Source organism: Bos javanicus, chromosome 25 (genome assembly GCF_032452875.1).
Source record: "Bos javanicus breed banteng chromosome 25, ARS-OSU_banteng_1.0, whole genome shotgun sequence".
In the NCBI taxonomy this organism is placed as follows: domain Eukaryota; kingdom Metazoa; phylum Chordata; class Mammalia; order Artiodactyla; family Bovidae; genus Bos; species Bos javanicus.
Window position 1 is genome coordinate 13,131,424 of NC_083892.1, and position 21,986 is coordinate 13,153,409.

General features: G+C 39.1%; 1 protein-coding gene across 18 annotated transcripts in view; it reads left to right on the top strand.

Moving 5' to 3' along the window:
• MRTFB (myocardin related transcription factor B) overlaps positions 1-21,986 on the top strand; it is a 223,829-nt gene that overhangs the window by 155,067 nt on the left and 46,776 nt on the right. For all 18 annotated transcript variants that reach the window (XM_061401165.1, XM_061401170.1, XM_061401154.1 and 15 more), the window contains 2 exons: positions 14,967-15,032; positions 21,332-21,387. In XM_061401165.1, the coding sequence (XP_061257149.1) occupies positions 14,967-15,032; positions 21,332-21,387 (122 nt within the window). The remainder of the gene's footprint in view (positions 1-14,966; positions 15,033-21,331; positions 21,388-21,986) is intronic.

Genomic DNA, 21,986 nt, shown 5'->3' on the forward strand with positions numbered 1-21,986 from the left:
TTGCTAGATTTGGGGCGGAGGGCAAAAATAACAACCAAACAAAAAAATTAGATATCAAAGGTGATCTGTTACCTCAAAGGTAGTGATACCGAAAGAGGATTAGACCTGAATTTTAAGTAGAACAGAAAAAACTAGGAGGAATTATGCAGAAAGCTTCTGTTTACCTGGCTTTGTGAAAATGGCTAGATTCCTATGCAGGTTTGAACCCCTGGAATTCAATGTGTCACAGTCACTGTCTGCAGATGAGCACCACCAGTCAGCTTGTCAGACTCGGGCGACAGGCCGCTGCTGAGTTCCGTCTGCTTCTAGGTCCCGGGTCATGCATCAGTTTTATGAATCCGTGAAAGTTGACCGATGTGGCAGCAGTGTTCAAACACTAAAATGCCCTGGAGGCTAATTAGGTCCAATGCCCTCTTGTCAAAAGACAAATTTCGGACTATCAGTCACGTCTATGGTTTATGCCTCATGTTGAGGGATACTAATTTGAAATATTTATTATCTTTCACATGAACCGTATTTGGTGTTCATGTTCATTTTTGGCAAAGTTAGGTTTTGCATTTGTTTGAAAGAACAACTTCTGTGATTTTTTTAAATGCCTGAATCAAATGTTTTCAGGTAATGAAGGAAGGATAGATTTTGATCCATTCAGTTCTAATCATCTAGCCACCTCTGGGTGACGGTGTCTGCTGCAAGGGGTGGGCAGTCTGCTCCGCTTCTCAAGCAGTTGCTCTAGCTCTTACTTATTTGGGGACATATTAGAATTCCTATTGTTGTTGACAGTGCTAGTTAGCTGAAATTATTATAAGGGGGAAAGCAGGTAATCATGGGTTTCAAAGTTTATGTGACACATTAACAAGAAAATTTAGTAATACCTGTTGAAACTTTATGAGAAAAATGTTCCAAGTGTCAACTGCCTGTGAATAGCTGACACCACATATTAGAAAATTGTTTGGATTATAAAGCACATCTCCTCACAGTTTTATTAATGCTTACATAAGGTTTTTTGATAAATACCTACCTATGGGTATAGTTGGAGAATGTAATTGTTTTCTACTTTAGATGAGAAATAGCAATAAATGTCATAAATTCTTATCAGATTCAAAATAGGACATTTTCCTTAGACTAGTTTCTTTTCTCAAAGCAGCAGTAAGGAATATCAACTTTTGATTTATCCATGAAAAGTTCAGAACATTTTCTAATAGTGCTCAATGTAGATGAGATTTAATTTAATTTCTGGTTCTAACAACTAAAGGATGTTACAAATCACTGACTTGACAACTTACAAATTAATAATCACAAAACTTGAGGGAAATTCCAATAAATTGAGATGATTTAATTCAGATAAGTGGCTTAATATGAAGCATTATCGAGATAGTAAATCATTATGCCAGTGCTACCAGCTAGTTAGTGATATCCCATATTTATCAAAGACAAAATGGTATTAAATTAATTGAAAGAGGAAGAATTGATGTTCAATATACAGAGCTTTCTAATGGTGAAAATAAAATAACCAAAAAAAGAAAACTGATTTGTATGTTACTTACTTTGGCTAAACTACATGCTCTGACAGACAGCCCCCAAACTCAATGTTTTAACTAATGAAAGTGCATTTTTTGCTTGAAACCTAGTCCCAGGTGGGTTAGGCAGCTCTCCTAGTCAGTGGTCCTCTAAGAAGTGATTCGGGGATCTGGACTGCTTTCATTGTGTGGCTCAGCTGTGGATGTTGAGGGGAGGAATTATAGGTTTAGGGAACCAGATTCCCAGTTCCGTCACAGACTGGGAATAGCAGTCAGGATAAAGTTTGTGGAGTTTGTGGAAGATTGCATCATAGACAGAGAGGTGGATTAACATGGTGCCCTGGGACATGGCCATAGGAGGTCTGTGTGTGGAAAAAAGCACATGTGAGATGTTCTGAGTAGTTGAGCCTGGGAAAAACATTAAATAAACACCTTTATCAAAGCACCAGAACTCTTCTGAGTGACAGGAGTTACACATACTGTACCTGCACTGCACGTTAGCCTCATTTAAATTTAAAATCATTAAAAATGAAGTAAAATCATTATCCACATTTCAACTACTCAGTTGCCACTTGTGGTTAAGAACCGTGCAGCTTATAAACCATTTCCATCACCGCTGGAGATTCTGTTGGGAGACTGCTCATCCCAGATTTGCAGGTTCACAGTGTCTTAAAACCCAATCCCTGTGCCATTTCCTAAAGAAAGTCATCTGAACCTGTCACCTAAAGTTAATTTCTTCTCTGTCATATCCTCCCAGTGACTGGCTCTGCATCTGTTTATGGCATGTCACCTTTTGCTACTGTGACAGGTGTCTGTACTGTCTTCACTGTGAGACCATACTGTTTCTTAGAGATAGTGTCACTGTTTGAATAATTCTTATGCCTCACCTCCAGTGTCCTGCCTCTCACGGATATATTACTATTATGCATTAAGTATTTGGAGGATATTATATCCCTCCCTGCCTTTTTAAACAATGTAATCGTTTGAATTATTACCTTCAGATATAATTTAAAATTCAGTTATAAATTAATGGCTACCCTAGAACATAAGGCATTGGGGCCTTAAGTCATTGGTGAGGTGTATAAAACCATTTGCCTACACAGAGAATGATCTCTGGATCATTGCTAGATTCATCGAATCTTTATTATTTGATCTTTGTCATCTGCCGCATTCTGCCTTTTTGATATGCTGCTTGTAATCTTGAAAAGTAAGCAACAAATAAGAGGTAATAGTGAAATCCTGATTCTGTTGTTAATGCAACTAAAATTTATTGTCGTACTAGGAGAAGCAGACAAATAGGAAGTGAAATAGCGCATGCTAGCTAGCCTTCTTCTAGAAATAAAGCACGTAAACTTTGCAACATCTATTTTTGCTTCTTGGGGAGTTTCTTCTTTTTTTATTTTCTGCCAGTGTTCTACATAATTAAAAGTGTTGTACAAGTGAGATATCACTAAATTAATTTTTTTTTTTTACTAAATTTGAAGTGTAAGATAGGTTCTTAAATTCAAATAATATACAGATATGGAGGGAAAAAGTAAAAGATTCCTCTTCCCAGATGTAATTCAGTGTCTTTTTAAAATGGGTATATGCTACCTGTGAGAGGAAATTATATAATTTAACTTTTTATTGGAAATCATAAAATCATAAATCATTTTTTTAGCAGAAATTTGAGTGCTTCTTCATAGCATCATGCCAGAGGTTATAAACCTCTGTAAGCTATGGCGTTCAAGGAGCTCAGAGCCTGGAAGGCAGGAAAGTGAGTGATAACATAGAAGTTAAAATACACACAGAGACACACACACACACACATGTAAAAGAGATAGAGGAAACCTCTGTGTGCTTAGGTCCAAACAAGTGAGGATCGAAGACTCCTAGTGCCAGGCGTCTCTCTCATGCTTTGGGCCTTCACTCATCACCATTCCTGAGGCTCACTTCCTCCAGGGTCTCCTGTCTCGGTTAGCAGCGCCTCTGTCCACCCATAGGCTTATGGCGGGAACCTGAATAGGAGGGATCCCTGACACCTTCCTTGACCTCCTCTTCACAGCCTGTCACCAGATCTGGTTGCTGAATCTGTCAGTCCTGCCTCAGAAATACTTCGTTTGTCAATAGCTGTGTTTCACCGCAGACCCCACCCTTGTCCAAGTCCCTTTCCTCAAACAGAATCTTAACAGGAATCTTTCCTCACGTAGAGAGAGCCGTCCCGCTGATCTCTGCCCACACTCCGGTCCCTTCAGCAAGTGGAGCCCAGCCTCCGTCTTACTTGTCCCTCCTCAGCTGTTCTCTCCCAGAAGGCCTCTCCCACCCCAGCCCACCCCATTGGCCTGAACAGCTGCAGCTCATCCTTTGACCTGCATCATCGCGTGCAGTTGCTGTGACATCAGGGCCACACGCAATTTGTGACAGTTCTCTGCTCTCCTGCCTTTGTGGGCAAATTGGCGTGCATGTGTGTGTTTGTGTAGGCAGGTAGGCATACCCTTGAACAGCATGCGAGTCAGGAATGGCGAGCCCCCACGCTGCACGCAGTCAAAAATGGGAGTACTGCTATCTCTGCCTCAGAAACAATGGAGTTGATAAATGAGTCAACCAAGAGCAGGAACTGAAACAGTTTAGGCAGAGGCAGGACTCAGTCCCTGATTCTTTTGATTCCACATATCGTGATCTCTGATTGAACACAGACACCCCCCTTCCACCACTTAGTTAACTAAAGATCTGTAAAATGAAAGTACTATAATACAAGTACTATATTTATTGGAAAAAAATCACACATAAATGGACCTGTATAATTCAAACCCATATTGTCCAAGCCTTGTTCAGCTGTGTGTGATGTTTGTGTGTGTCCCATTCCTGAATCCACAAAATGGGAATAAAAACCAAGATATTCAGCCAGGATCAAGAGAGGAGCGTGTGCTTACTATTCTGGGAAAAACTGGAGGTAAATAATATCCTACTGTTTTCCTGTTTTGTTGTTAATTGTCTTTTTATTCAGAGAGGCTGCCTAAGGAGTTTACACTAAGACATTGCAGAATGTTTTGTACAGCGTACATTTTCCCATTTTAGAGGGATTAGGAAAGAGCTCTCAGCTGTCAGCACCTCTACCTAGAGCTGCACACTGAAAGTCTAATGTAGCAGGGAGACAGAATCTTCGATTAACCCCAAATAAGAAAAATAAACATTATTTTTTTTGGAACCATGGAGGGTTAAGAATCATCTAGGCATATAATGGGTGCAGAATGAGCATGGTCCTACAGGTTAAAAATTGTCTGGAAAATCAAGTTTTTTTAAGCCTCTTTACAGTGCTGGTGATAACCAATTAAGCAGATGATTTTACTTTAGAAGTGCCTGTTATTTGTGGTATACTTCCATTTTCCCACTGTGTCCTTTATTTCCACTTTTTAACCAAGTGAGATTTCTTTAAATGCACATAGGTACATATAATATCTTTCTGTATGTCTGCCACAGGCTAATGTTGTCCCTGCCGTTCTGTACCAGGTTCCCTGCCTTGACATCCCATTGTCATAGCATGAGAAGCATACTTTAAATTCATTCCAACTTTTGACAAAAAGGAGAGGGGAATTTGTGTGAAGGTATGATCAGTTTAAAGAAACATGCCCCATTTTTAGCAGCCTGTTTCCATGGAAACAGAAGCAGCAGCCAACCACAGAGTTATCAAAGTGCCTGTAAATTTCCAAGGCTGAGTGTTGAAAATACTGTTTTCCTGACCTCATGATGCAGATTAATGCAGGAAACCTACAGTGCGTCAGCCTGGACTGCTTGCATGTTTAGTTTTTACTTCATTTTTGCTCTTTCATTTCTAATAGAGAGTAAATGCTGCATTCTTGACTGTGACCTATTCCACAGTTTGTACCACCTGCCTCTTCTCCCACACCCCTCAGCCCCAGTGGACTTCGTAAGGGTGCAGTAGACTTTTGGATGAAAGGCTGTATTTCTGTCTGAGGCAGTCTAAGGCTAACTTTCTTTTTTATGTATTTGTTTGTTTGGGCTGCACTAGGTCTTCATTGCTGTGCGTGGGCTTTCTTTAGTTGCATTCGAGCGCCGGCTCCTCTCTAGTTGCGACGTGCAGGCTTCTTACTGCAGTGGCTTCTCTTCTTGCAGAGCACGGGCTCCAGGCAGCCAGGCTTCAGTAGTCGCAGCACACTGGTGCGATATCGTGGCTCGTCCTCTGGAGCACAGGCCCAGTAGTTGTGGCACAGGGCTTAGCTGCTCTGAGGCATGTGGGATCTTCCTGGACCAGGGATCAAACCCATGTCCTCTTCATTGGCAGGCAGATTCTTAACACTGGACCACCAGAGAAATCCTAAGGTTACCTTTCAAACACTTACTTGCATGGTTTTTTTTTTAATTAACAATGTTGTCTTTCCTTTTTCTAAATGGAAAATAATCATGATATAAAAATTCCTGCTTAAAATGCTGTTTGTACTTGGTAGTATCAGAGGTTTAGATTTATGTGTATACTGTCACTCTGATTTTGCTTCAGACAGGGGGTGGTGGTTGGAGTTTGCTTAATCAGTGCAGATAGCATGACTCTTACAAGACAAACCACCATTTTATTTCTGGCCCTTTTGTATTCCTTTATTTTAAACAACTTGAAGAATAACTTTATTTTATAACTGGCAAATTAGACCCATGAAAATACAACAAAAGGTCTGTAATCTTCGGTTGCTTCTTTTTACCATCTATGAGAGTACTTAAGTGCTTTTTGTTGTTACTGTTCAGCTGCTAAGTCATGTCTGACTCTTACAACTGCAGCATGCCAGGCTTCCCTGTCCTTCATTATTTCTCTCGAGTTTGAGTCCGTGATGCCATCCAACCCTCTCATCTTCTGTCAGCCCTTCTTCTCTTGCCCTCAGTCTTTCTCAGCATCAGGGTCTCTTCCAGTGGCCAAAGTATTGGAGCTTCAGGTGGCCAAAGTACTGGAGCTTCAGCTTCAGTACCGCCCTTCCAGTGAATATTCAAAGTTGGTTTCCTTTAGGATTGACTTTTACACTTCTCTAATACAAGTTGAATTTCACATTAATTGTAAATGGAGGTGAAATTACTGTCTACCAGTTTTCCAGGCTCTTCTTTACTCCATTGCCCTTAGCCTTCCCTTTTTCAGTCGTCTTTTACCTTCAAAACAATATAATTAGATTTAAATATAATTAGATGTCACCAACATCAATTCCAAAATGTCTGAAGCCTTAAATTCATACAACTAAGCAAGACAAGTGTTAGTTCTGTCCCATGATAATCACTTGCCACATACAAAATCCTCTTGGTATTATTCTTAAATTTGGCTAGAATTCTCTTTCTATAAAAAATAGTAACTCAGTTATATGCTGTAAGTACATCATGCAACATTAAGTAAAACACATTTATTTATTAAAGTTTCTATATGGCGAGCACTGTAAAAGGTGCTATAGAATATAAGGACAAAATCTAGAAGGGGAGTTAGAGGCCCCACCCAGAACAACAAAACCTAGAATTTGGTGTGGCAGGGAATGCAATGTAATATATAGTTGTTATTGTAGTCATCAAATCATTAGAAGACAAAGTCACCATTGATGGTTAATGGAATTATGATGGTGAGGGAGGCTAGCCAGCCATGGGTGGGAATTAAGAAATTTGATTATCGAGTAATTGGTTTCTTAAGGTCTGTTGTTCTGCCAACTGTTCCATTTTTTCTGTTGAGATAAAATTCACTTAACATAAAAGTAACTATTTTAAAGTGAACGATTTCAGGGGCATTTAACGTATTCACGGGGTTGTGCGACACCTCTATCTACTTCCAAAATGTTTTCATTAGTCCAAGGGAACACCCTGTGGTCATGAAGCAGTTACTTCCCGCCAGTTTCAGGCAGTCACCAGAGTAGCTGTCTCTTTGTATTTACCAGTTCTGGATATTTCACATCTATGGAGAAGGCGATGGCACCCCACTCGAGTACTCTTGCCTGGAAAATCCCATGGACGGAGGAGCCTGGTAGTCCATGGAGTCGCTAAGAGTTGGACACGACTTCACTTTTCACTTTTCACTTTCCTGCATTGGAGAAGGAAATGCAACCCACTCCAGTGTTCTTGCCTGGAGAATCCCAGGGACGGGGGAGCCTGGTGGGCTGCCGTCTCTGGGGTCACACAGAGTTGGACACAACTGAAGTGACTTAGCAGCAGCAGCAGCATGAAATCATATAATATTCGACCTATTGCCATCTAGCTTCTTTTACTTAGTGAAATATTTTTCGAATTCATCCATGTTGTCACACATACAGTGCTTCACTTCTTTTACAGCTGAATAATATTCCACTCTATGGATAGACTAGATTTGCTGGTCCGTTCATGTGTTGTTGACATCAGGACTGTACTCACCTTTTGGCTGTTGTGACTAGTGCTGCTATGAACATGAGTGTGTATGTGTGTGTTTGAGAACCCGTTTTCAGTTCACCTAGAAGTGGAATTGCTGGGCTGCAACTGTTCTTAACTTAAAAATTTTATGTGATGAGCTTGAGAAAGAACTGCCAAATGTTCTAATTTTGTATCTGTGGTCTTTTTCTCTGATAAAAAATGATATAGTTCAGAGCCATTGAGTGACTTGCTTGTTTCTGGACTGACTTCTCTCCCCTAAGCTGTTACATTATGAGTTGGAGCATTTTAGGGAAAAATAACCATGTTTTTCTTTTCCAACTTGTTCTTCACAGTCTGCAATGAGTATTTCAGACCTTCTTCACTGGCCTCAAACTGACTTTTCCTTCATATGCATCTCATTTTGAACAGATGATCTTTCCTCCTCCTCCTCTGAGAAATTAAAAGCCATCATTTGAAACTTTGCTGGACATGCCAGCCCAAATCTGTAAGCCCACCTGCAGCGACAAGCAATTCTCTGTGCCCTCCTGTCACGGGGGAAGTGACGTTCTTCTTTCCTCTGAATCCCACCCCGCTTCAGGAACCCTGCTGCCTCTTACTCTCTCTCTTGTTCTCATTCATATTCATTCATTTCCGTTCTCTCCCTCCCCAACCCCACCCCCTTTCCCTCTTGCTCTTTATCACTTATAAACCTGTTCAGGTATGTTCCAAGCTTAAGTTACACACCTCTCAAGCCTTCACCTCCCTCCCACCTTGCTGCTCAACGTCTTGAAAGCATTTCTTCCATTACTGTCATTCTCACACTCACCCCTCCTTCCTGCCTAACCTCTTTGAGTCCCATTTCCATTTATCACTCCACAGACCAGCTCCTCCATGTAGCAGCAGCAGCAGCATTGGGCCCAGTTGGTCATGAGTGCCTTCTGGAAACACTTTTACACACACTCTCCAGGCTCCTCCTCTTCCTTGGGCATCTTCCACTTGTTTCCTTTTTTGGACTTTCACCTCCATCTGACCTATAAAAGTGGGCTTTAAGTTGCATTTCCAAGGAGCTTGCTCCTGGGTTTGCTTCTTGCTTCCTCTTCCTATATTCTATTCTCTACCTTGGCAAACTAGGCTTCAAATACTACATAAGTGACAACTTCCAAATTTTAGTCTCCTGCCAAGACCTACCTTAGAAATCTGGAACCGTGGAACCAATTGTCACTTTGCCATCTCCACTTCTAATTCAGGCATATCTAAGACTGAGCTCCCTAAATGGCCACCGTGTGTTCTTTATCTCAGTTAATGGTCTACCCAGGTTCTTAAGCCAGAATCCCAGGCACCATCTTCATCTTTTCTCCTTCAAACACAACATCCAGTCCTTTACCACATAGTGTTGATTTTGTTCTAAGTATGTATCAAATCTCTCCATTACATCTCTCAGCTGTGTTGGAGTTGAAGGAAAAAAAATGAGAAGCGTTATGCTTACTAGGTTTCTATCCTGGAATATGAGAAAAATTCTACCAAATTTATAAATCAATATATGGTTTACAAGCGAGAACTTAACCAGTTCTTCTGACACCCACTGTAAATATCTCTGCATTCAGTCAAAAACCAGCCCCATCAGCCTCACTGATGCTTTTGATCGCTCTTGTTCCCTTACTGGTCACTAGTTATATCAAATGTTACTGTTACTTTGGCATGATATTGTTGGTAGTTGTGGCTAAGAGTAAGTGATCTTTGTTTCTGAATTTAAAAATTACTTTACGGCCTGATGATGTATACTGTGGGGAAGGGATGAACAGAAAGGTCCTCTTTTATCTTGTAAATGGGGAAATAGATTGGTGTAACCATTCAGATTGCAAAGTGACTGTATCAAAATTTCAGATGTGTGTATTTGTATTTAAGTGTTTATACACAAGCACAAACATATGGGATGCCACAAAATGAAGAAAATCATTGCAGCACTGTTAATAACAATAATAGCAGGAAATCTGGGACTTAAGAGTATACGATTGATACATCCACATGTTAGCTATAGCCATTAAGAAGAATGACCTAGATTCCATGTTGGTTTTTTTTTTTTTTTTTTTTTAAGTAAATATCAAACTGTGTGAATGGCATGATCCCATCCCATGTATTTCCTTTGCATAGTCTATATTTAACATTGCCAGAATATTCACAAAACATTCTCTAGAACCATAGAAATTTAACAGTGGTTACCTCTTTGGAGGAGGACTGGAGGTCTCTGGTAGGATGGACTAGCTTTCACTTTTTTTTTTAATTGAAGTATGGTTGACTTACAATATTGTGTTAGTTTCAGGTGTATCACAAAATGAGTCATATTTTTAGATTATTCTCCATTAAAAGTTACTACAAGACATTGAATGTAGTTCCCTGTGCTATACAGTAAATCTTTATTGCTTATGTGTTTCTTATAGTAGTTTGTATCTGTTAATCTTATATATATACCACATCTTCTTAAATCAGTCATCTTGATTGTCACTTGGGTTGTTTCCATGTCTTGGCTGTTGTAAATAGTAAGCTGGGGTCCATGGGTCTTTTTGAAATAGTGTTTTCATTTTTTCTGGATACATATGCAGGACTGGGATTGCTGGATTATATAGTAACTCTGTTTTTGGCTTTTTAAGGAACCTCCATTCTGTTTTCCATAGCAACTGCACCAATTTACATTCTCACAAACAGTGTACAAGGGCTGCCTTCTCTCTATACCTTCTCCAACATTTATTATTTGTAAACTTTTTGATGATGGCCATTATGATCAGTGTGAGGTCATTGTGGTTTTGATTTTCATTTCTCTAATAATTAGCATATTGAACCTCTTTTTCATGTACCTCTTAGCCATCTGTATATCTTCTTTGAAGAAATGTCTGTTTCGGTCTTCTGCCCATTTTCTGATTGGGGTGTTTGATTTTTTTTTTTTTTTAATATTGAGCTACAGTATGATCTGTTTGTATATTTTGGGTATTGTCAGTAGTGTCATTTGCAAATACTTTCTGCCAGTGCAATAGACTGGGTTTTCATTTTGTTTATGATTTCCTTTGCTGTGAAAAAGCTTTTGCTTCTTTTGCCTACAGAGACTGATCTGAGAAAACATCTTTTACTTTTTTTAATGCCCTTTTTTATGTGCATGTTTCACTTTTATTTTAATAGAAATATTCTTACAAAACATGAGTTTTTAAATAGAGAAATTATTGGTACATATATTGATACATTCCTGAATCCCAGGCTTAGAAGGAAAGCATTCAAGATGTGACTGCTTACTCTGTGACTACAAAATACCCATTCACAGTAAAGCACTAAAAATATGGGAATCTTTACAGAACTAACCTCATGGACTATAGCCCGCCAGGCTCCTCTGTCCATGGGATTTCCCAGGCAAGAATACTGGAGTGGGTTGCCATTTCCTCCTCCAGGGTCTTATTTAGAGGCCAGTTAACCCCTCCTGTATCTAAGTTCAAAAGATAATATGAAGATGTGGTTTTTCTAAATTGTTTTGTTATTCTAGGACCAGGCACCTAAATACATTTAACAATGCATAATAAATTTTTGCCAAAGTCCAACTACTTCATTCTCTTAACTAGTCAAACATCTTAAAAAATAATTAAAAAAAAACTGGAACCAGGTCTGTTTTTTACCTAATATTATCTTCAGAGTCAATACATAGTCAACACTAGAGTATTCTTTAGTTTCCCATCTTTGCTTTTGCCGTCGATTTACCCAGCCTTCATTTGACTGGCTCAGGGTTTGCCTGTGTTTTTTCTCCCCTCATAATTCTGTAGTTTATTCTGTCCTGTGTCTTGTGATTAAATAACATACATTAAATCTTCTCTCTGCCTTGCAGACAAACACTCATCTCTCCCCACACCTACTCATCCCACCCTCCTTCATACCCCATAATTGAAACTAGCTGTTTATAAAGAATTTCTAAGACCATGGCTGCCTGCTATACTGCTTCCCAGAAAGTGTCATTTCCGCCTTGTTTCTGTAATATACAGTCCTCAGATGTCCCCTTGCAAGTCCCCTGGCCAAAACCTGTGCTTTGTTTTGGCTCATTCAACTCATGCTAAACTGCTGTATGTTGTTTAAAATGCTGCTAATATGAGTTTTTTACTTTAGAGTGAAAGGCACTTTAATTATGTCATATTATGGAAACATTTCAAACATTCTAATTATAGAAACAAAAGAGAATAGAGATAATCATCTTGGCTCAGAAAGCAGCTAAACATTGGAAGGGGGTATAAATATTATATGAAAGACATTAAGGGTTTTGTTTTTGTTTTTAAATATTGGAAATTAATCTTAAAATCTTGTTCTAGAAGTGCTTTAATCCATTTAAGATTCAGGAGAAAGGAACTAAAAGATGATACTTTTTACTATCTGAGCTATTTCTGATGGTGAAGAAGAATGACATTTCCTCTTTGCTATTAGATAAGCTACCTTTCATTTTTCAGAATGGTGGTTAAAATAAAGTTTTTACTTTTCTTGTATATAAAAAAGAGCAAGTTCAAAACATTTATGTTGGGACTTCCATGGTGGTCCAGTGGTTGAGAATCCACCTTTCAACACAGGGAATGCGAGTTCAATCCCTGGCCAGAGAACTAAGATCCCATGTGCTGTTAGGCAATAAAGCCCACCAGCCACAACAAATACCCAGCACAGCTAAAATAAACAAACAAAAACCACATATGTTGACACAGTATTGTTTTTTGTCTGTTGTAACAAGGAATAACACCAAGAATTTTCAAAATTATATGCATTTTTCTCTTTGTTGAAATGTAGTAGGAAACATGAATGTTAACCCTAAGAGGTAATAACCCACATCATCTTGGAAAAATTCACAAATTAGTTAGAACATTTTCCTCTAAATGCAGCAGATATGAAGTCGTCTGTATTCATGTTTTCACGTGTCTACTATAATTTCAAAGATGATGGTTTGCAAAAGTCTGCTTGCTTTATGGCCACGCCTTATATGGACCACATAAAGATACTCCTCCTTTTAGGAATTAAGGAAATAACTGGAAATTAGGAATAAACTTTACCAAAAAAGTCCACCATAGCATTAGCTATGGGAGTTGCAAAAATTGGAAACAACCTACGTGATCAATAATAGGGATATGTTTAATAAAGTATGCATGTCCACCCTCATTCCAAGATGCCATTTGCCTAAAACTATGTATCGTGTTTGACACATTTGTCTCACTAATATGATGCTTTGTTTGTTTGTTTTAAACCAAACAAGGGGGCTGTTGATGTTTTCTTTACCCTTTCTATTTTACTCCTTTCTTTGAAGACTCCCTCACGAGGAAGGAAAAATCCTACTGCTGGGGACTCTCCAACAGACAGGGACCACCATGTTCCAGAAGTGTCAGCCTTTGAACTAGAGAGTGTTCTGACCCTTTTCTCTTCTCAGTATTCTTTTCTTGGGATTCTGCCTCTTGAATATGACCACCCTGATTTCAGACAAGCATTAACTTCGGCATTCACAAAAGAATGTCAGAGTATGCAGACATTTGGGTGCTTTCAGATCCACAGGTCATCTCTCTGGTTATTTTTGTTCCTAGTGAGGTACAGTGGGAACATACTATTCTCAATAAACTGTAAGTTATCAGGGAAAAGATCTTCACGTTAGAGCATAATTGATTCAGAGAATTGCAAAACATTCTAATATGAGAACCATGTGCATATATTTTTTGACTCATTAATTTTTTCTTTGCTGTGTGTAATAGAACCTTATCTCAATTGCTTCAGTTCTAAATGAGATGTCAGTGAAGTTTTGTGGTCCTATGGCCCCCAAAAGAAGTAGATAAAAATTTTTTTTTGGTATTGAGTAAAGAATGACATTTATATTTAGCAATGAATACAAAAATATATTTAAAAGCCATTTTACAGTCACATCCCTTTTTGAAGTATATGTAAGAGTGGGCTGTGCTCTGCAGTTCAGCACAAGCAAAAAGCAAGGCTGTGACGTGAGGGCTGCAGCTCCCACAGATCAGGCCTTGGGGTTAACTGCAAGTCGGAACCATTATGGGCATTTCATTTGAGCCTGGTCCAAACAGGCTCATCACACACTTGCTTTTTTAAAAAAAAAAAAAAAAACTGTCTTCCTTCCCTACCGTTTAAGAAATACACACAGGTAATTTTTTTCTTTTTTTGCATATTGACACCCCTAAAGTGTGCCCTTAATAATCCTAACCTTGGTTTTCACCCATGGTCTGAAATAAAAATTAAATGTGGAAACTTAAAATTGAATGTAGGGTCAACCAAGGAAAATGTTTTTCATAGTTACTTCATTTGTTACTCTTTTTTGAAATCAGTTCACTTTCCGGATAGAAACAGAGATGCTATGAAAGGAATCTGCCTGAGAAATCTCGGGGAAAATATATATATATTATTAAATTTGGCCAACAGGATTTCCCCATTTTGTGATATGTACCTTGTTTTCTACACATTTAGTGATTCATTTACTCTTTTAATTAAAATGATTAGGTATCAGTTGATTTATGGCTTTCTTAGAACTTCTAGAATGAGGTACACTGTTATGTTTGTACACAGATTATTAAACTTAAAGGTCTTAATTCAGAAATTTTCCCTTGGATCATTAGTAGTATCTTATAAGTCTAATTTTTATTATGAAGTTGGCCTTCTTTAAAGCTATTTAAGATTTATTCCAGATGGAGTAAGTTCCTCCAGATACATTAATCTTTCCTTAAAATACATTTTTGCTATTAACTTATTTTTAAAAAAACTAGGGAATCTTACATTAGTAAGATTAGTAAGACAATGTGTAAGCCAACTATTTTTGTTTATTTGCTAAGTATGATGTGATTTTATTTATTAAAAAAATACTAGCTTTAATCATTAACTTAAAATTATTAACTGACTAAGCAAAAAATATGCCGAAAGAACTTCAGAGGTCACCCAACGGGCAAAAATCACAAACGGGTTTTTTGTTTTTGTTTTTTGATGGGTTGAATGGTGCCAGGTAATATCCCTATTCAATTCTGAAATAGAAGATTAATTAAGCTTAATTATACCTCCTCTGGACCCTACGGTTGCATGTAAACTCCAATGGTGATTATTTCCTTTTTACAGTGCTCCAGCTGAGGCTGCAACAAAGGAGGACGAGAGAGCAACTAGTGGACCAGGGCATCATGCCACGTAAGGCTGACGCGTCCTCGTCATTCTAATGTGATGTAACAACACGGGCATGTCTGAGAAGAAGCTGCATCACACTCTGCTTTCAGTGTTGTCCATTTAATCCATATACAATTATTCAGTGAATTTACAAGGAAAAACCAGGCATCAGCATTGCTGATAGAATCATTTAAAGTACATTCTGGAAACCAGATGCAACTTAAAAGATGGACTTGGATTTTATATTATCAAAAAGCACCTTTAAATTTCTGTAATTAGGGTAATACCAGTTCTTCAATTCAAATTCCAGCCATAGTTTTAAAATAACTGAAATAATTACTCTAAATCTAAGTGAATCCAAAGATACTTGCGAAAGTAGCATAATAAATTAATTCAAAACCTTATTTAATTCAAATTATCTTTGCTAGATGATGGTCTGTATAATTATGCATCTCAATTACAGGATGAATAAACATCCTATTTATAATTAATAAAATCTTCCTTGCCCAAGTAAAGATATTTTCCCAAGTAGCTTTAAGCTTCATCCCTTCATTTTTGAGTTGATTAATTTTAGAATATTTGTCCAAGGTGATTCTTTCCCTTTAATCACCAAACACAGCACTGCCCATCAACAGAAAATTAGATTAAAGATTTACTGAGTATGGCCTTGCTCATCAGAATAAGACCCAGTTTCCCCCTCAGTCAGTCTGTCCCATCAGGAAGCTTCCATAAGCCTCTTATTCTTATCCATCAGAGGGCAGACAGAATGAAAATCACAATCACAGAAAACTAATCAAACTGGTCACATGGACCACAGCCTTGTCTAACTCCATGAAACTATGAACCATGATATATAGGACAACTCAAGATGGGCGGGTCATGGTGGAGAGGTCTGACGGAATGTGGTCCACTGGAGAAGAGAATGGCAAACCACTTCAGTGTTCTTGCCTTGAGAACCCCATGAACAGTATGAAAAGGCAAAAAGATAGGACACTGAAAGATGAACTCCCCAGGTTGGTAGGTGCCCAATATGTTACTGGAGAACAGTGGAGAAATAACTCCAGAAAGAATGAAGAGACAGAGCCAAAGCAAAAACTACACCCAGTTGTGGATGTGATTGGTGATGGAAGTAAAGTCTGATGCTGTAAAGAGTAATATTGTATAGGAACCTGGAATGTTAGGTCCATGAATCAAAGTAAATTGGAAGTGATCAAACAGGAGATGGCAAGACTGAATATTGACATTTTAGGAATTAGTAAACTAAAATGGACTAGCCGCTGCTGCTAAGTCACTTCAGTCGTGTCTGACTCTGTGTGACCCCGCAGATGGCAGCCTACCAGGCTCCCCCGTCCCTGGGATTCTCCAGGCAAGAATACTGGAGTGGGTTGCCACTGCCTTCTCCAAAACGGACTAGAATGGGTGAATTTAAATCAGATGACCATTACATCTACTACTGTGGGCAAGAATCCCTTAGAAAAAATAGAGTGGCCCTTATAGTCAACAAGAGTCCAAAAATGCAGTACTTGGATGCAATCTCAAAAATGACACAGTGAGGTCTGTTCATTTCCAAGGCAAACCATTCAGTATCACAGTAATCCAAGTCTATCCCCCAACTAGTAATGCTGAAAAAGCTGAAGTTGAACAGTTCTATGAAGACCTACAAGACCTTCTAGGACTAACATCCAGAAAAGATGTCCTTTTCATTATAGGGGATTGGAATGCAAAAGTAGGAAGTCAGGAGATACCTGGGGTAACAGGCAAATTTGGCCTTGGAGTACAAAAAGAAGCAGGGCGGAGACTAACAGAGTTTTGCCAAGAGAACGCACTGGTCAAAGCAAACATCCCTCTTCCAACAACACAAGAGAAGACTGTACACATGGACATCACCAGATGGTCAATACCAAAATCAGATTGATTATACTCTTTGCAGCCAAAGATAAGAAGCTCTATACAGTCAGCAAAAACAAGACTGGAAGTTGACTACGGCACAGATCATGAAATTCTTATGGCCAAATTCAGGCTTAAATTAAAGAAAGTAGGGAAACCACTAGACCATTCAGGTATGACCTAAATCAAATCCCTTATGATTATACAGTGGAAGTGACAAACAGATTCAAGGGATTAGATCTGATAGAGTACCTGAAGAACTGTGGACAGAGGTTCGTGATATTGTACAGGAGGCAGTGATCAAGACCATCCCCAAGAAAAAGAAATGCAAAAAGGCAAAATGGTTGTCAGGAGACCTTACAAATAGCTGAGAAAAGAAGAGAAGTGAAAGGCAAAGGAGAAAAGGAAAGTTATACTCATTTGAATGCAGAGTTCCAAAGAATAGCAAGGAGAGATAAGAAAGCCTTCCTTAGTGATCAGTGCAAAGAAATAGAGGAAAATAACAGAATGGGAAAGATTAGAGATCTCTTCAAGAAGATTAGAGATACCAAGGGGAAATCTCATGCAAAGATAGGAACAGCAAAGGACAGAAATGATATGGACCTAACAGAAGCAGAAGATATTAAGAAGAGGTGGCAAGAATACAGAGAACTATACAAAAAAGATCTTCATGACCCAGATAACCATGATCACAATGCTGTTGTGATCACTCATCTAGAGCCAGACATTCTGGAATGCAAAGTCAAGTTGGCCTTAAGAAGCATCACTAAGAACAAAGCTGGTAGAGGTGATAGAATTCCAGTTGAGCTATTTCAAATCCTAAAAGATGATGCTGTGAAAGTGTTGCACTCAATAGGCCAGCAAATTACTCAGCAGTGGCCACAGGACTGGAAAAGGTCAGTTTTCATTTCCAGTCCCAAAGAAAGGCAATGCCAAAGAATGTTCAAGCTACTGCACAACTGCACTCATCTCACATGCTAGCAAAGTAATGCTCAAAATTCTCCGAGCCAGGCTTCAACAGTATGTGAACCATGAGCTTCCAGATGTTCAGACTGGATTTAGAAAAGCCAGAGGAACCAGAGATCAAATGTCAACATCAGTTGGATCATCAAAAAAGCAAGAAAGTTCCAGAAAAACATCTATTTCTGCTTTATTGATCACACCAAAGCCTTTGACTATGTGGATCACAACAAACTGTGGAAAATTCTTAAAAGAGAAGGAATACCAACCCATCCTACCTGCCTCCTGAGAAATCTGTATGCAGGTCAAGAAACAACAGTTAGAACTGGATATGGAACAACAGACCAGTTCCAAATCAGGAAAGGAGTACGTCAAGGCTGTATATTGTCACCCTGCTTATTTAACTGATATGCAGAGTAAATCATGCGAAATGCTGGGCTGGATGAAGCACAAGCTGGAATCAAAGATTGCTGGGAGAGATATCAATAACCTCAGATATGCAGATGATACCACCCTTATGGCAGAAAGCAAAGAAGAACTAAGAGCCTCTTGATGAAAGTGAAAGAGGAGAGTGAAAAAGTTGGCTTAAAGTTCAACATTCAGAAAACTAAGATCATGGCATCTGGTCCCATCACTTCATGGCAAATAGATGGGGAAACAATGGAAACAGTGTCAGACTTTATTTTCTTGGGCTCCAAAAATACTGCAGATGGTGACTGTAGCCATGAAATTAAAAGTCACTTGCTCCTTGGAAGAAAAGCTATGCCAAACCTAGACAGCATATTCAAAAGCAGAGACATTACTTTGCCAACAAAGGTCTATCTAGTCAAAGCTATCTATGGTTTATCCAGTAGTCATGTATGGATGTGAGAGTTGGACTATAAAGAAAGCTGAGCACCGGAGAATTGATGCTTTTGAACTGTGGTGTTGAAGACTCTTGAAAGTCCCTTGTACTGCAAGGATATCCAACCAGTCCATCCTAAAGGAGATCAGTCCTGATTATTCATTGGAAGCTGATTATTTCATCTGAAGCTGAAACTCCAATACTTTGTCCACCTCGTGCAAAGAGTTGACTCATTGGAAAAGACCCTGATGCTGGGAAAGATTGGAGGAGGAGGAGAAGGGGATAACAGAGGATGAGATGGTTGGATGGCATCACCCTCTCTATGGACATGAGTTTGAGTAAGCTTTGGGAGTCGGTGATGTACAGGGAACCCTGGCACGCTGCAGTCCATGGGGTTGCAGAGTCGGACACGACTGAGCGACTGAAATTAACTGACATAATCACCAAATTTGGACGTGATTTTATATTTTAGAGTAGAAGAGTGGTTGTTTTTATAGGCTGTTAGGATTATTTGGGGGCCTTAGTCTAAAATTTGATTTTCTCCTAAGAAGTAATTCATTTGGCTTAAAAAACTAGAAAGAAATTACGTAATGCACTTACACTTTCCAGTCTTCACAATCATTGCTGTTGGCTTTTTCTAGTTTGTGATAAGGGTCACACAGATTTTTCTGTGTGATAAGATGTCTTTCCCAGTGAAAACTTTTTATTCTAAAATGAAAATGAAAGTCGTTCGGTCATGTCTGACTCTTTGTGACCCCGTGGACTATACAGTCCACAGAACTCTCCAGACCAGAATACTGAAGTGGGTAGCCATTCCCTTCTCCAGGGATCTTCCCAACCCAGGGATTGAGCCCAGGTCTCCTGCATCGCCAGCATATTCTTTACCATCTCAGCCACCAGAGAATCCCAAGAATACTGGAGTGGGTAGCCTATCCCTTCTCCAGTGGATCTTCCTGACCCAAGAATCTAACAGGGGGTCTCCTTTTTTTTCTGAACTACTATTAATTATCTACATATTTTAAATCTTGTGTTTTAGTAAAACCAGGTATCAGAAACTGGTTTGATAGGGACTTCCACGGTGGTCCAGTGGTTAAGAATCTGCCTGCCAGTGCACGGGACATGAGTTTGATCCTGGGTCCAGAAGATCTCACAAGCTGTGTAGTAACTGAGTCTGTGCTCTAGCGCCCTTGAGCCGCAACAAGAGAAGCCACAGCAATGAGAAACCTGAGCACTGCAGCGAAGAGTAGCCCCACCCACTGCAACTAGAGAAAGCCCATATGCAGCAACGAAGACTCAGCACAGCCAAAATAATCGTTTTCTTTTAGAAAAAAGGCAGAGGATTCATGTTGATGTATGGCAAAAACCATCACAATGTTGTAATTATCCTCCAATTAAAATAAATGAATTAGAAAAGCCTCCCCCCCCCCAAAAAGGCCAGAGGTTATAAAAGAATTTTTTAAAGAAACTGGTTTGATAATCTGCCAGATTTTCTCACCACTACATACTTGATATGAGCCAGTCAAACAGGATCAAAGTATGATGCTTTAAACATCACTGCAAAGCCAGCTATAGTCTGCTTTTAGGAACTGGTCCCTAGCCAAATCTGTCTGGGCTGGACTTATGTGATCCTTTGCTGTGCATTATGTACCAGAGTTGAATGTTACCAAGAACTGATTGCTCAATTCTGAGGTGACAGCCCAGGTAAGCCTAGTCCTGTATCCCATCCCTGTCCCCTGACTACCCACAGTGATGACTGCAGGGACTGATCAGAAAGTGATGGATATAAACACTAACGATTTTTCAAAGATTATGATTATTGATAGAAATACTGTAGTAGGTAATACTTTTAATAAGTACTGCCTCTCTGGGACTCTGGAACATTTAATGTACTAGCAGTTAACAGATTAAGGAATCACTGTGTCTTTAGAGTGAGTTGCATTGTGGTATGGTAGGAAGAGCACGAACCTGCCAAATTCAGATTTCTAGGTTTAAATTCCACTTAGACGACCATCTAGCTGTATAACTTCAAAACTTCACTGAACCTCTTTGAGCCTTTCATCTGTACTGGGGCTAATATGAACCTCACAAGGCTGTTGTGGTGATCAGCAGCAACGTAACTGTAAGATGGACCACAGAGCATGGGACTAGTGCATTGTAGGTTCTCGGTAAGTGGTAACTCCGATCTCTAAGACACGGACTGCAGAGTGTTTTTGTGGTCAAGGCTAGAGCACTGCAACGTTAAATGCCCTGAGGACCTGTGGACTTTCTCCAGTAGCTTGTATGACCATAAGAGCAAAGACCTGTTGAGGAACCATCAAACAGTTCCCTTGGTAATGGTAATTTGCCCCAACTACAGGCTGGAACCAGTCTGACCTAATATATGAGTTGTCATTATGTTTATAACTCTGTTTTAAATGTTCACTTGTTTTATTTGTGAAACATATAATTTTAATTCTGAAACATTTAAGGTTTCAATTTTGCAACTGTCCTAAAGGAACTAGGAAATAAACGGAACTGTAGAGGCACACTAATAAGATTAAGAGGAAATATCACCATGATAATACTGTAACATTTAACTGAAGTATTAACTCCTCTATCTATACCACGCAAATGATTTCTTTTCCTCTCACAGCTCTGAAGAGCCCCGCGGCATTCCATGAGCAGATAAAAAGCTTGGAACGAGCCAGAGTAAGAGATTTTCATTTAAAATGTTCTGCCTCTTTCTTTTGTGTTAGAATACCTGTGGACAAGTAATAATCTTATTCCTACATATGTCAATAGAGAAAATAGAGTGTATTTTCAAGATACATGGTATATGGAGCAGTGTAGCCTGGGGTTGTTTTATCTTGAAGGTTTGTAGAAAATACAGGACATTCAAATTTTGTTCTTTAAAGCTAGTAACCTAGCTTTGTATGTAAAGGAAAAATCACACTTCTTTCTTGCTTTGGGCATAACAAGTTCTTAGAATACTGATGGAACATCTCTGCCAGTTGTTAGCCCTGCAGATGGATAACCCGAGGAGGGGATTTACACCAGATCCTTCCTTGGGTGGTTTCCCTCCCAGGTCTGTGTTAGTGGGACATTTGACCAGGACTTGGGGAATTTGACTGAAGGAGCAATGTTGCCATATTCAGCTCTGTTTTATTCTTTGAGATGACTCCATCATAGTTGCATTAAAGTGATGTTTATTATTTTTCTTTAAAGGGCCACTATTTGTTCTTTTCAATTTATAGGAAACTTCTATCATGCAATATAAAAACAAACATGTTCCACAAATTCCTTAAGAG